This window comes from Gracilinanus agilis, chromosome 1 (assembly GCF_016433145.1).
Source record: "Gracilinanus agilis isolate LMUSP501 chromosome 1, AgileGrace, whole genome shotgun sequence".
NCBI classification, from domain to species: domain Eukaryota; kingdom Metazoa; phylum Chordata; class Mammalia; order Didelphimorphia; family Didelphidae; genus Gracilinanus; species Gracilinanus agilis.
The window spans coordinates 18434723-18450834 of NC_058130.1; the positions used below are offsets into that span (position 1 = coordinate 18434723).

The following is a 16112-nucleotide window of genomic DNA, read 5'->3' on the forward strand; positions in this document are numbered from 1 at the left end:
TTCCTCTTCTTCTCTTCTCTCCTCCCTCTTTCCTCAGTCAATTAGCATTTGTTAAACACTTACCAGGCTCCAGAAATTGGGATAAACACAGGAGACTCCATGAAAGGCAAAGAAGGGGATTCAAGCATTTGAGGAACTCGGATTCTCCTAGGGGTGACAGCACTGCAGTAAGGGTCCATGCAAGTTCTCTCCAGTGTAAATGGGAGATAACCTGGGGGTGGGCTGGGGACCAGACTGCTTAAGGTCTCTTGCAGAAGGTGGGCTTTGAGCCAGGAGGCAGAGCTGAGGAGGGAGAGCATTCCAACACTGGGGCACAATTAGGGGAAAAGCTTCAGGCAGAGGGAGAAGGGAGATGGCACATCGTTGGGACTTATTAGATCACAGGGTGATTGGAGGGAAGCAAATACTAGGGGAGGCTGGAAAGGGCTAGCCTTAGAAGAGCATCCAGAGCCACAAAGAGGCTTTAAAATCTGGTTCTGAGGGTAGTAGGGAGCCAGTGGAGAGGCGATCAGAATCACACTTTGGGAGCATCACTTTGACATCCAAGTGGACTGGAATAGAGAGAGACTTGAGGAGAGAGACCAACCTGGAGGTTGTCACTGTAGCCCAAGTAGGAGGTGATGAGCGTCTGCATCACAGTAGTAACGGTGTCAGAGGAGAGAAGGGACCAGTAACAGGAGATGCAAAGATCGAAATAACAAGACTTGGAAAAAGATTGGATATATGAGGTTCATGCAAGTTTGGTTGCAAGCCTGGGTGACTGTGCCAAGGATGGTGTCCCAGAGAGTAATAGGGATGCTTGGAAGTGGGAAGGGTTTGAAGGAAGAGATAATGAATTTTGTTTTGAACAAGTTGAATTGGAACCGTCTCCTCTCTTTTTCCTTTCCTCCCTTCTTCCTTTCTTTTCCACTTCTCTTTTCTGTCTCTTCCTTTTCCTACAATCTCATTCTATTCCCTTCTTGCAGTCTATTCCCTCATCCCTCTATTCTCTTTCTGTTTCTCATTTCTTTCCCCTCCTTCTCCCATCTCTTTCCTCATCGCCTCATTGTATTATCTTGTCCCTCTTTGTTCTCTCTCTTCCAAATGGGCATGGGGACCACAACTCCACTAAATCTCTCACACACCCTCTTTAAGGATTACAAATATCAGTGAGAAGCAAAGAAATAGTCTGTGGCTTGGCTCCCATCAGAGAGATCATTAGATCTGAGGCATCAGGCTCTTTCATCTCTCTAACACTTTTCCTCTCAGGGAAGAGGAGGGCAAGCTAACCTTCTGTGACTGAAGTTTGTGTTTCTACTGAGGCTTTTGCCCATTTCCTGCCAGATGAACTGAGTAAACCCTGCCTAGAACTGGGGTGTGGGGCAGGGCCTCCTTTACCTGAGACATCATGAGGCCCCGCTGAAGACTGCTAGCAGCTTCCTTGTTAACTTGGGAATGCCTCTGACATCTCAATGGGGAGAAAACAAGTTTCCCGATCATCAGCCTTGAGCACAAGCCTTCATGGGTCATATTTTCCCTTCCTGAAGTTGTTACAGATGGCCCAACCATATTCCTTTTACATAAGTTCCCTAAAAGTCAGCCTCCTTCTTCAATCGAAATGACCCATTTTTCTAGATATAAAATGCTGAAACGAGGTCAGGTTTGCAAAATCCTTTACAATGATTATCCTAATGATCATTGGGGTTAATTCCAGCTTCCTTTAAAAGCTGTGAGTTGCTGGTATTGGGCCAGGGAAGGGGGCTTCTTACTGTCTCAGGGATCATGAATGCTGTCATTTCTCTCCTTAGTGGTAAAAACCTCAAGATTCTGGAGTCAATCTAGAACTCGTACAGCTTCACTTGAATGAGATTCGAAGGCCACGTGTGCAACTCTTTAGAAGGAAGCACAGACTAGTTGGACAGTTTTGAAAGTAACATGTAGATGGATTGAGGCGGACATGATTGGGGATGTAGACTGGAAACTACCACACCAATGCAACGATCAACAATTTGGAAATAGGTCTTGATCAATAACACATGTTAAAACCAGTGGAAATGCGCATCAGCCATGGGTGGGGGGAGTGCGGGGGGGTGAAGGGGAAAGTAAGAGCATGAATCATGTAACCATGTTAACTTTTCTAAAAAAATATTAATAAATGTTAAAAAAATTAAAAAAAACAAAAAAGAAGAAAGTAACATGTAGACTGTATTACATACTTTGAAAAAGCAAGTAGTATAGAATGGAAATTCATAGTTTCACGTAGAATCCTCCTTTTGTCTTTTGCTGTGTATAGGGAAATGCTCTCTTTTTATTATTTAATTTCAGAATTAAAAAAACAAAAGAAAATACCATGAGCAGAGGTGGTCCAAGAACCCCTCCTCCTCTTCTCTCCCCATCTCCCCTCAAACTCAGAAGATCTTGGACACTCGCTGCAGGCATTTAATTTCATGTTCCATAATCTCTGTGGCTTCAGGGAGGCAAATACTGCATGTAGCCATGGAAGAGACGCAGATACAGAAAATAATCTGATAGGCTTATATTTGCCCCCAAACATGCCGAACAGCATTGTTTCATATTTTTCAATCAATTTGTAGGTTATAAGTTGATGGTACAGTGGGAAGATGAATGGGTTTGGCATCGTAAGACATGGTTTCAAATCCTGGCCCTATCATTAATCACTTGTATGGTCTTAAACGAATCATCTTATCTGTCTGGGTTTAAGTTTCTTCATCGCCAAAATGGGGGGTTAGAATAGATGTCCTGGGGTAATCATTAGATATTCAGGCATTGGGACCCAGTGGAAAGAGGATTAGGGTTCAAATACCATCTCCTTCATGAATTGGGTGGTGATTGCAAGTCATTTCTTTCCCTGGGCCATACTTTGCTTATTTGGAAAACGAGTGGGCTAGACTAGATTCCCTCTAGGTCTAGAACTATGGATCCATGATGACAGATGGAAATGGAAACCAAGGGAGATTAAACAAATAGTCATATCTGGCTCTTTATAAGCCCATTTGGAGATTTCTTGGCAAAGACACTGGAGTGGTTTGCCATTTGCTTCTCCAGCTCATTTGACAGATGAGGAAATTGAGGCCAACAGTGTTAAGTGACTTGACCAGGGTCACCTAGTGAGTAATGAGTATATAGGCAAGATTCCAACCAGGCCTAGTTCTCTATCTACTATACCAGCTTGCCTCTAATGTTCTTTCTAGGTCCAAATCTCTGAGCCCATGAACTCATGAGCCGCATTTCTCCTGGTTTAGAAAAAAGATCCATTAAAATGAGTTTTATTGTTTTTTTTAACATGGGTCATTTCTAAATATCCCTCCTCCCCGTGCTACTTAAGCCCACCCTTTTAACAAAGAAAAACAGTTCAGGAAAGCTAGCTGATGATTTAATGGGCTTTTATTTTTCCAAAAACATGTTGACCAGATTATTTCATAATTTTCAGAACAAATGTATGAGCCCATGCTTGCAACACTTAGCACCCATCTTCCTCTACCTCGACCAAAGTCGGGAGAGATGTTTCATCACTCTGCTTGGGAATTGTAATTGGGTTTTGCAATTACTCAGATGTTTTGCTTCCATTTGAGGTTCTTTATAAAAAAATTATTATTATGTAATTTCAAGAGTGATTCATTTAAAAGGATTTAGCGATGTGTTGCTTTTCAGCTAGACTTGGAGGAGGACTGGATTTAGGGAAAGGAAGTAGACTTAGGAGCATCATGGTAAATGTAGTGGAGGCCAAGATGGGAATCAACATGGCAGGCATCAGCAATGGGGATAAACTGTCAAGATCTGAAAACAGCTCCACCCACTGGTAGATAGCTGGGGCTGGGAAAGGGACGAGCCTCCTCCTGTCTGCTATGGACTCCTTAAAAAGAGTTGTGCCTTCCTGAAGTGACGCCTCCTTCGAGTAAGAACTTAGCCCAGAAGAGCGCTTTGCCAGTGCTGGTGACTATCGTTCCATGACCAGCAGCCTGAGAGGGCAAAGATTCTCCAGGGAGAACTCCGGCTTGACCTGGTTGTGGTCCTTTGTTTTTCAGGAAGGAGTTGTGACCAAGGCTGAAGTGCGCTGCGTGGTGCATTGTAAAAACCCTACCAAACAGCAAGGGATGTGCTGCCCCACCTGTCCAGGTAATACTCTTGGGAAGGGACCAAGTGGGCCACCTTGAGTCCCTTCACATCCTTCATCCCCCTCTAGGTGGTTCTTCAGTCGTTTCTATTGTGTCTGACTTTTCATGACTCCATGTGGGGTTTTCTGGACAAAGATACTGGAGTCGTTGCCATTTCCTTCTCGAATTCATTTTACAGATGAGGAAACTGAGGCAAACAGGGTTAAGTGACTTGCTCAGGGTCAAATAGCAAGTAAGTGTCTGAAGCTAAATTTGAACTTGGGAAGATGACTCCAGGTTTGCCAATCAATCCACTGTGACACTTAGCTATGTAGCTGGCTTTAAGTTATTTGTGTGTGTGTGTATATATACATACATACATACATACATACATACATATGTATTATATATATATATATATATATATATGAAGTCTGAAATCTGAAGTCATCTTATCTGAATGGACTCTCTTGTCTATAGTTCCCAACTTTTATTGTTCAGTCATTTTACTCATGTCTAACCCTTCATGACTCCACTTGGGGTTTTCTTGGCAAAGATATTAGAGTGGTTTGTCATTTGCTTCTCCAGCTCATTTGACAGATGAGGAAACTGAGGCAAACAGGGTTAAGTGATTTGCCTAGGGTTACATAGTGTCTAAGGCTGGATTTGAACTCAAGTCTTTCTGATTCCAGTCCTTGTCCTCTATCCACTCTGCCAGTCTGCTGTCCCTACTTCCTAACAATCACTTTCCAAATAGTATCTTGCTCCAATGGGTTTTTACAACCTTCTCACCACAGTCCTCACTAGAGAAAGCTAAGTAAAAGCTGAAGAAGAAACTCCCAACTCCTGGAATAACAGCAACAAACACTGCAAAAACTAGCATCCATCCCCCTCTCCTCTCTCTCTTTTCATCTATCTCTATCTATCTATCTCTATCGATCTTTCTATCTCTCTATCTCTGTCTATCCATCCATCCATCCACCCATCCATCCATCCATCCATCTATCCATCTATCTCTATCCATCCATATCTATCTATCTATCTATCTATCTATCTATCTATCTATCTATCTATCCATCCATCTATCTCTATCCATTCATATCTATCTATCTATCTATCTATCTATCTATCTATCTATCTATCTATCTATCTATCAATCTGCCTTTTCATCCATTCAACCATTTATCTATCTATCTATCTATCTATCTATCTATCTATCTATCTATCTATCTATCTCTTTCCATCTATCTCTGTCTATAAAATATAAAAACAAAGATAAATATATAAAATAAATACAAATAAATATAAAATAAATATATTATATAAATACATAAATATAAAATTATATTATGTATAAATTTAGAAAATATTAAAATATATAAATATGTCAAATGCTTTGAAGTTTGGAGGGGAGAAAACAAGCATTTATCAAGTTCCTTCTGTGTTCTAGGCACTGTGCTATGTGCTTTAAAAATATTTTCTCCAAACACCCTAGTACAACTATCAATAATATGGAAATAGGTCTTGATTGATGACACGTGTTAAAACCAGTGGAAATGCACGTTGGCTATGGGGGGGGGTTGGGAGGGGGATGAAGGGGAAAGTAAGAACATGAATCATATAACCATGGAAAATTTTTCTAAAAAAATAAAATAAAAAAATAAAATTAGAGGGTTAAAAAAATAAAAATATTTTCTCATTAATCCTCAAAACAACCCTGAGAGGTATGTGCTACTATTATATTTCCACTTTACAGTTGAGGAAACTGAGGCAGACAGAGGTTAAGTGACTTGCCTAAGGTCACAGAGCTATTGAGTCTCTGTGCCCAGATTTGAACCTAGTCTTCATGCAGTGCCCGGCACCTGCTGGCTGACTGACTCGAGGTCCAAACTCTATCCTCTGCTCCACCGGTAGTGAGATAGTGATCAGACTTAGAGCAGAGATTCCTTAATCTCACTAATTAAAGCCATTTATTACCTAATCACACCCTTCCCCAGATTGGTTTAGGAAGCTGGTTCTCCAGCCCCTGCCTACATTTTCGGTGTCTGTTGTCCTGTTTAACGAATCTCGATTGCTCACAGCATCTCTCTGAGCTCTGGGTGAAGTCATCTCATTGCAGAATTTTGTCTTGGTTTTGGAATTCCCTAATTCTAACTTGGAATAACTTGGGGCCGAGGCATTTTCCAAGGCAGGATGGAAGTTGCCCCTTCAGACTTTTCTTTCTCTCTAAGCAGAGATGCTCAGGATGAGAATAATGTAACTAGTGAGTTTGTCTCTGTCAGATTTGTACCCCAAACTCAGAGTCCTGAATTTTTTTTCTTCCAAACTAGGTTAGGGCATTCTGGGCTTTCATCCAAGCTACTGACATTTAAATGGCCCCTGAACTCCTTCCTCAAATGGAAACAATTGGTTTTATGTCTTTGTTTTTTCTTTTGTTTGTCTGTGATTCCATTTGTAGATGGAGCTTCCCAGTGTAGAAACTCCCTTCATAGATGGAGATCTACTTTTCTTCCTCTATAACTTACAGTCTTAGAGAAGCTGCCTGGAGGCAACGAGAGGAAGTTCTATGACTTTTCTAGGCTCCCACAGATACTACACATCTGTGCCATGATATCAAGCCCACCTCTCTGGGGATCACATATGTATGCCACCTCTTTAGCCCCCCAGTTAGTGCAACTTCCAGTAGGGGAAGACCATGGGACATTGACCCTTCTAGGAGATTTGGGAAGGCCACTGTGAGCAAAGATCAGAGCAAAGTCTGGCCATGGAAGAGTACAAAGGCAGTATGGTACAAGCAGAGGTACTGTGGGAAAAACTGGCTTTGGGAGTCTGAGAACTTGGATTCAAATCCTACTTCAGTCCTTATTTAACCACTGCCTTTCTGGACCTTAGTTCCTCCTCTGTAAAATGAGTCTTGACTTGAATTGATGGTTCTTTAACCTGTGATCTGTGGATTAAAAAAAATCCATTTAAAATAATTTAAATAAAATCTTATTTAACATATTTAAAAATATTTTGATAACTATTTCACTATATGCCATTTCCTTGATAATCTTCTATATTTTATTTTGTGCGTTTGACAACATTATTCTGAGAAAGGGTCCTTAGATCTCACCAGACTGCCTCAGAGATCCTTGGTCCAAAAAGGCAAAGAACCCCAGACTGAAATAATTCCCCAAGTCTCTTTTGGTTCTAGGTTTATGAGCCTATGTTCTAGAATGTGACTAAGAAGGCTTCCAGATTGTAAGCTTCTTCTCATCTTCTCCTCAACCTGTCTTCCCCTAGTTATGTTTTCTGTGAACCCCATCCTGGTCTATTCTGTTCTCCCCCAACCTTTCCAGAAATAGCTGATTTTAGTTTTCCAAAGTCTCAGATCTTTCTTCCAACTTCTCAGCTGACTTTATCTTGAGAAATTGCTCCAAGGAATATTCCATGCTCCCTGCCCTGGCACTGAGATGGCTAGCTATGACTCTGAGGATGCGTACCCTGGTGTTAAGCAACACGGGGAAGGTTTAAGAATGCCCTTCTCCCAACCACAGCCTCCCTCACTGCAAGCTTCTTGGTCTGATGCAGAAGTGTCAAACCCACAGGGATCCATGAAACCCATCATGGCACTCCAGAGAGCAACCAAATCAGATTAAAATGCCATTGGCAACTATTTAACCAAATAAAAATAAAATAAGGCATAGATAATACTAATATGTGGTTTTCTAAGTCAATTTGCAGCTCTCTGGAATCCTGAGGTGCAGTTTAGAGCCCCTGTTTCGACTTGAGTTTGACCACTGGTCTAATGCATAGAAAATCCCTCCATTTGCTTCTAGATTTGGCCACCATGATTCAGATCCAGGGGGTCTCCTTTCCAATCTGGGAGGACCATTGGTAAAAATTAGTTTGAAGGAATAATTGTGGCTTTCCCATGTTTCCAAAAACATATATACATGCACACACACACACACACACCCACCCACACACACACACACACCAGTTTAATATTGCATTACCTTGGCCGCAGCCAAGGATGGTGATGAGGAGACCAGATGTTTGCTTGAAAACAGAGAACTGGGACCCTCAGTGGATTTAGTCTAAGCTTTCTGTTCTCCTGCTGCTGTCCAGTGGAATTGGTTGGACCCAGAATATTTCTTAGACTGAGCCAAAACTACCTAGCAGACAGGGAGGTGATCTGAAGCTGTGAGGGTTGCCCTAGGGCTTTTCCTCCCTCCCTATCCCCATCTTGTAAGACTTAGAAAAATCCGATTAATTTTCTAAAAACAATTTCCAACAGCCTCAGTGTCTTTTCTGTGCTTTGGGCACACACTGGGGGATTTGGAGATGACAGTGCCTTCCTGCTACTGTGGTCACTTCATTGGTCTTTGGCAGGGAGAAGCTCCCTGTGTTCTAGGAGGCTCTCCCAGGGCTTCTCTTTGACCAGAAGAATAGTCATCATCACTTAGAGCTCTTTCTTTTTGCATTTGGTTCCAAAGGACCTTCTGTGGGGTTAATGGAACTTTGCTGGTTTGGAAAGGCAAGTCCTGATTCTGTGTGCCTGCGAGTGTGTGAGTGTGTGTGTGTGTGTGTGTGTGTGTGTGTGTGTGTGTGTGTTATGTGAATCTTATGTTTCAAATTTCTCCCATCACATTTTTAAGGGGACGGCATTAAGTTGGGTCTATAATACCCCTTTGATTTACCAGGCCTCTTTCCATTTCGTAGACTCATAGAAGATGTTTATGAAGCAGGGCAGGATAATAGATGAAATATTGGAGTCAGGATTCAAATCCTGAATTCAAATCCTGCCTCAGGTGCATCTTAGCTGGGTGACCTTAGATACCTTTTGGCCACAGGGTTTCCTCAAGTGTAAAATGGGAATGATAATAATGGAACTTATCTCACAGGGTCTTGTTAGGATCAAATCAGATGATGTGTGTAAATCCCTTTTCAAGCCTTAAGAGAACTAAATAACCATCATCTGTCAAGGCTGTAGGGGACCCCAGAAATCACTTGGCCTAAGTCCCTCATTTTACATATTAGGAAACTGAGGCACACAGAGGCTGTGTCTTTTCTAAGCTGATACTCTTTATCTAATTACTGATAAGGCCTGGATTCAAACCCACATCCTGACTCTTCAAATCTCCACCGAGATTTTTGTCCTTTCTATATTCTCCTTGCTGTTGAGGGTTCAAAATTTGTGATTATTCTCCTTCCTACCACCCCCCCAGTTGATTCTCTCCCTTCAACCCTTCAAGGGACTTTGCTCCCAGGTAGATTTGTCTGATTTTATAAAGGAAGGATTCTTTTCCACAGATAAAGAGAAATATCCCCTTTCCCCTATTTAAAAAAATCTATTAATTGGTAATTGCTAGTTCTTACTCCATCTTCCCTCCAATGAGCTTGGATTTATTTTCTATGAAGTGGGGCTCCATGGGCACTTATAGAAATCGTGACCATGTCTGTTGTCTGATTGTATCTGGGAGAGCCTACTGGAGCCAGGGTTAGTTGTGTCTATATATTTAATAAATATATCTGAGCCTGTATAAATCTAATGCATCTCCAACAGAGACAGGAACATGTTGTTCCTCCCCTCGTAGAATATCGGCTCCTTGAGGACTGTTTCATTTTTGTCTGTGTATCACCAACATCTAGGACAATGCTTGGCTATATAGTAGGTACTGAATAAATGCTTGTTGATTGATTCATTTTTCAATTGATTATAGAGAAAGAGGAAGAGGAAAAGATCTGAAGGAAGTAGAGCCGGACTAAAGTCTTCATTCCCTTTCAGGGTGTGTGTTTGAAGGAGTTCAGTACCACGAAGGAGAAGAGTTTCAACCTGAAGGGAACAGATGTACCAAGTGCTTGTGTACCGTAAGTACAACCCAGGATCTTTCAGGGGGTTCCTTCACAAGCAGCCTACCTGGGAGTATCGTGCATGGGACTTTTCCTTCTACTCTATTCTTGCCCAGAGTTTTCATGTGACTTTGAGATCTGATGAGATTCGGGATGTGCATGACATTGTCCTTCCCTTTACAGGGCATAATAGCAGGAGTTCTCTTCTTAGAGGCTCCACAAGAGGGGCAGAGGTAAAGGACATGAATTCTAGACTCTGGTGCCTTTTCTTTCCTCTGTAAGAAACTTCAATGGCCATAGAATATAACTCCCTAACCTTTTTTAAACCCTTATTTTCTGTCTTAGTAACAACCCTAAGACAGAAGGATGAGGGCTAGGCAAACAGAATTCATTGATTTGCCCAGGATCACACATCTAGCAAGTTTCTGAGGCCTTATTTGAACTCAGGTCCTTCCAACTTCAAGCCTAGTGCTCCATCCACTGTGCCACCTAGCTGCCCTTGTCTCTCTAATATTTAGAGATGAGGGAACCGAGAGGCAGTAAGATGAAATAATTTGTCATAGGGATTTGCTTCAGTTATGCTACAACATGATAGGCTGCTACTTGGTGCAGTGTATAGAGCACTGAACTTGAAATCAGGAAGTTCTGAGTTCAAATCTTGCTTTAGTCACTAGCTATTTGACCCTGGGCAAGTCACTTTTCTTCTCTGTGCCTCAGTTCTTCATCTGTAAAATGTGAGAGTTAGGCTTAATGGCCTCTAAGGTGGTTTGCAAGTCAAAAATCTTTCATGCTATGATAGTATGACAATATAGAAGTCAAGAAAAACCCTTGACTATGAATTCTGATCTCATAGTTGAAGGCAGGAAGGGGTGAGCCACCCTCCCTGATCGACAAAATAAGCTGGAATTTAGGTGTCCAGGATTATTGTCATCCTCACTGTTAGAATCCCAACTGTAACTAGCAGTTTCTGAATTTCTGATCTTAAAGAGGAGGGGCAGCTGTGGGGAGAGCTCACCTGAAGTGCAGCCTCTAGGGGAAAGGAAACTTGTTCCTGGGACAATACAAGTGTCTGAAGGGGAAGGAAACACAGAAGCTGAATCAACTTGTTGCAGTTGTGGGGTTGGGGGAGGTAGAGGAGGAACTGCTTCTCCCCCAATGGTGCTTTTAGTATTTTTTAAACCCTGGGCCAAAGTCCCAGTTTCTCCACCTTAGTTCTATCTCTGATTAGAATGAAGAGACAACAACCTGAACAAATCATTCTTTTAATTAAAAAAAGTATAAGCATTTATATAACCTGCCCCGCCTTCTGCCTCTTTCTCAAATGAACAGGAAAAACAAACAAAAAATTAATAAAGAAATAAACCTCATCATAAAGATGAATAGTTCAGTGAAACAAATTCCTACCTTGACTAGGTCCAAAACTGTCTATCTCCTTCTACACTTCCCTGGCAGGTGGGAAGTGACCTGTTTCATCTTCAGGGTTCTGGATGTGAGGTTTATCATTATACTGATCCGAATTCTAAAATCTTTACCATTTTTTCTTTATATCATTGTTGTTGTATAAGTTATTCTCCTGGTTCTGAAAACTTTACTCTGTACCAGGTCCTAGAGGCCTTCCCTGCTTCCTCTGAGATTGTCTTATTTCATCATTCCATTCCATTCCATTCCTACACTCCAATTTGTTTAGCCACTCCCCAGGAGAAAGACACTCTCCTTAGTTTTCAATTTTGGGCTTCCACAAAGCATTGCTATAAATATTTTGGTACATATGGATCATCTTCCACTTTTTTTGGTGTCTTTGAGATACAGGTTTAGTAGTGGCATGGTGGGTTCCAAAGGTATGCATGGCTTGGTGACGTTATGAGCATAATTTCCAATTTATCCAGAATGGCTTCACTAATTCACAGCTTGGTCTCATCCACGTTGGTTCCTTTGTTGTTGTTTTTCTTATCTTTGTCAGTCTGATGAGTGTGAAGGGGAACCTCAGAGTTGCTTTAATTTTTGTCTTTTTCTGTTATTAGTGACTCGGCACATTTTTATATGGTCGTTTATATCTTGGGTTTCTTCCTTAGAAATGCTCGTTCATATCCTTTGGTAATTTTTCTAATGGGGAATGGCTCTTTCTTTGATATGTCTTTGGAGAGCTTTATGGAGGTTTTAACATTAATAAAAAATGGACATAAACTCCAGGTGGCAGTAGGGGGGAATATCAGTTCTTGACAAGCTGTTCAAAATGTCCCTTTAATCCCACTGAGTTCCAGTAGTGACTTAGCGAGGCTGTACTTTTAAAAGATTTTAATCCCTGCTAATAAAGAGCAGACTCTCTCTAGAAGACACGGACCTTGGTAATGCTGCTTCGGATATTAAAGAAAACCCATAAGGAGTTTTAGGATCTGAAATTCATCAGACCAGAATCACATGTGGCTTCTAGTAAATCACTGGAATTGTCAGGACTCTCTGACTCTTCTCCACTCCCCATACCCAGCAGAAAGGGCCAGAATAAGACAAATTTAGCAGACTGAGATCAAGTCTTACATGAAAGGAGGGAGGGTAGAAGGGAGAGAAGGAGGCAAGAAGCCTGGAAGGTATGTAGGAAAGGGGAAGAAAGAGGAAGGAGAGAAGAACAGAAGGAAGAAAAGGAGAAGGAAAGAAAAGGAAGGATGGAAGGAAGGAAGGAGTGAGAAAGGAAAGAAGAAAGGAAAAAATGAAGAAAGGACAAAGGGAGAAAGGGAGGAAGAAAAGAGAAAAGGAGAAAGGAAGGAAGTGAGGAAACAGAAATAAAGAAAGAATAAAAGAAAAAAACAAAGAAAAGAGGGAAGGAGAGAAGAAAGAAAGGAGAGAAGAAAAGGAGAAAGGAAGGAAGAAAAAATGAAGAGCCCCTTGGGACTAAATGAAGGAAAGATATTGTTCATTTAATTATCCAATCAAAAAGTATTTAAGTGCCTACTGTTTGTTCAGTGCCAATTAAATTCAATTGAACAATATTACTAAGTGCTTATTATGTGCCAGGGTTGTGAGAGATGTTGGGAATATACATACCAAAATGAAGTAGTTCCTGCCTTCAAGGAGCTTGCATTCTACCTATCTATTTTGCTATTAACAAGCAAAAGAGTCATTTAGCCCTGAAATAAATAAAGTCTGTTCAGGCTTTTCTTCTCTTAGACTGATCTTATCTAGTAGGGCAGAAGGCATTTTATTCAGGGCACCTCCAGGGCTATAAGTTCCAAAGAAAAAGCAGCCACCATTGACATATCAACTATTTGACTTTTCAAATAAAGTTCATTTCTTAATTTGATTTGCCTGGAGACTTTTCCCTTCACTGTTAATAATTGGGCTATGTGTCCGAAGTAGCAAGATTTCATGGGCAAGAAGGTCTGGATTCAAATCCTGACTTTCATATTAACTTTGTTTATGACCAAAGCAGGTCATCAAATCAGAGGGTCCCTGATAACTATGACTGTAAGCTACAGACAGAAACTGTTGTTAAAATGTTTCCTCATTGGCAGTTGCTTAACAAAAAGCCCCAAACATTCAGAAGGTGTCTAAATGAGTATGAAAGTCAGGGGCTTGTTCCCAGCTACCCATAAGGCTGTCTTTTAGGATTATGTAATTTTCCATCTGGATGGAAATGGAGAGCCCCTCTACCAACTCCTTGGCTCTATAGACACAAATGATGAAACTGGCTTGGAGCATTTTGGTGACTCATTGAGGATGAAATGGCTCTTCCAGTCAACTTTCTATTATCCTCCGTAGCCTCAGTCTGGGCAAGACTTCCAGATTGGAGTCAGGACCATCTGGATTTAAATCCCACCTCTGACATTTCAGAGCTCTGAAACCCCATAACCCAAGGCTTACCCAATCTGTGCCTCAGTTTCCTCAAGTGTAAAAGGAAGGAGGTCTGACTAGATGCCCTTTAAAGCCCTTTCCAGCCCTAAATCTATGATCTCATGTACCTAAGATTCCCTTGAGAGTCTTAGAGGTCACTTTATCATAAACTCCTCGATGCTTCTCTCACACAGTGCCTGGTACACACTTGGCAGTTAATACATGCTTACTGAATGAGTGAAGAGGTTCTCCTAGCTCTTCCTCTTAGGATTGCTGGACTTCCCAGCCATTGAGTCCAATTCTCCCTCTTCTTTATCTTTCAGGATAAAAAAGAAAAGCCAAGTGACTTGCCCAGTGCCACCCAGCTGGCAAGTGTCTGAGACAGTACTTGAATGTAGCCCCTCCATTCTCCAAACCCAGCGCCCTATCCACTAGGCTGTATTGCCCTGGAGGCCAATCTTGTTGACTTTCATTGGATGATTTCTTTGCTTCAGACTTTACCTTCCGGGAAAGGATGGGGAGAAATGAGAGTGTTCTTGGGAAGAGGGGGAGTGAGGTCAGAAACCCAGTCATTCATTCACCTTCCAAGTTTCCTTTCTCATGCCCTCATACGAACACAAGCAAGTTCTTAATTTTCATAAGCGCTCTTTTCTTTTGATGTAGCATGTTTGAAAGGGACGTCTTGGCAAGGCGAGGTCCTGATGGGAGAAAGGGTAACCATGGAGACCTTGGAATGCAGTGCTCCCAACTCCCAACTGGGGCTCCTCCTTTCCCAAGTAATTACAAAATCTCCATTTCATTGGCCAGGGTTGCCCTGGCTGTAGGCTTGAGGGGCTCTGGCATGTGAGGTATGTGGGCGCGGAGAGTGCCCTCATGCTGAGGGATTGGGGTTTTACCCAGACCCAATGGCACTCAGAGCCTCCATCCCAAAAGGACAAGAGGAGGGGCCCAAGGCATCCAAGCTTGCCAGCTTCCTATGGAAAGGATGTTGGGTGTTGTAAACCTGCCCATAATCTGGGCAAGAGGGAAAAAAAATCTCCCTTACTTTTCTCTGGGACTGCTGAGGTAAAGGACTCACTAAAATGAAAACACTCGGCTTGAGTTTATTCAGGTGCTCTGTGCATTTGGCATCTGCAGGTTCCATTATAGATTCCAAATAGGTTAGTGTCTAGAGACCTGACTTCATCCGCCCCAAAGATCTGAGTTCAAATCCAGCCTCTGAAAGGCTTTGCGACCCTTCATCTTCTAGATCCCCTAGACAATTCTCAAGATGATGAGGCACAAAACACGTACCCGCATAGAAGGAGCTTCCTTGCCAAGAGTCAGCTACCAGCGAAATCCTGTTAGGTTCAGGCTCCCTAAAAATGAAAGTCATTTGGCAGAGACATCCTATTTGGTAGAGTGCTAAACTTTGAATGGCATTAGAAAGACCTAGGTTCAAACATTGCTTTGGACAAGTGTCCTAGGCAAGTCACCTAACCTTCCTGAGCCTCAGTTTCCTCAATTTCTTCATTTGAAAATTGGGCAGGTGATAATTGCACTTACATCACAAGGATGAGATTGGAAAGATTGGACCCCTGGTTTCATCAGGGTAGAAGACAGACTTTCTTTGACTAATTCAGGTGGACATCTTATAGTCTTACTTGGAACACCAAGAAGTTCATTAAGTGACTTCCCCAGGGCCCCCCAATCCCAGAATGCAATAGAGGTAGGATTTCAGCCCAGATTTTCCTAGCTCCTAGGTCAGCTTCTCTACCTACTACTCCATGCTGCCTCTCAGAAGACTGTGACAATCAGGGGTAGGAATGCAAAAAGTGTACAAAATTGAAAGCTGAATGAATGAATGAATGAATGAATGAATGAATGAAAAAAGCCTTAATGAAATACTTCTTCTGGGCTAAGGAAGGAGTGAAAACAAACAGAAAAATAAGACAGCTCCTGTTCTTGAGAAGCTCACAGCTTAATAATGGAGACCATGCAGAAGGAAGGTTTTGGCTCCCCCAATATCTCAGAAAGGAATGCTTGAAGCCCAATTCTTGGAAGTCTAAAAGAAAAACCTGTGACCCATTGTTGCTTTCTCTACTTTTTTGGATTTTTTAAAAATTTGATCATTCTTTTCTGATTTGGCAGCAAAGGATCCCAGTGGATAGAGCTCAAGACTTCTAATCAGGAAGATCTGGTTTCAGATACTGCCTCTGACACTAGTTCTGTGACCCTGGATAAAATCCTTAACATCTATCTGCCTCAGTTTCCTCATATGTAAATAATAGCACTGAGGATAAAATTAAATAATATTGATAGATTTGCAACCCAGTAGTAGTAGTAGTAGTAGTAGTAGTAGTAGTAGTAGTAGTA

At 41.7% G+C, this 16112-nt stretch overlaps 1 protein-coding gene across 1 annotated transcript in view; it reads left to right on the forward strand.

Annotated features, from left to right (window-relative positions):
* Window positions 1-16112, forward strand: part of BMPER (BMP binding endothelial regulator) — a 275415-nt gene that overhangs the window by 42464 nt on the left and 216839 nt on the right. The window contains exons 4-5 of the mRNA XM_044657986.1: window positions 4026-4116; window positions 9868-9950. Coding sequence (XP_044513921.1) covers window positions 4026-4116; window positions 9868-9950 — 174 coding nt within the window. The remainder of the gene's footprint in view (window positions 1-4025; window positions 4117-9867; window positions 9951-16112) is intronic.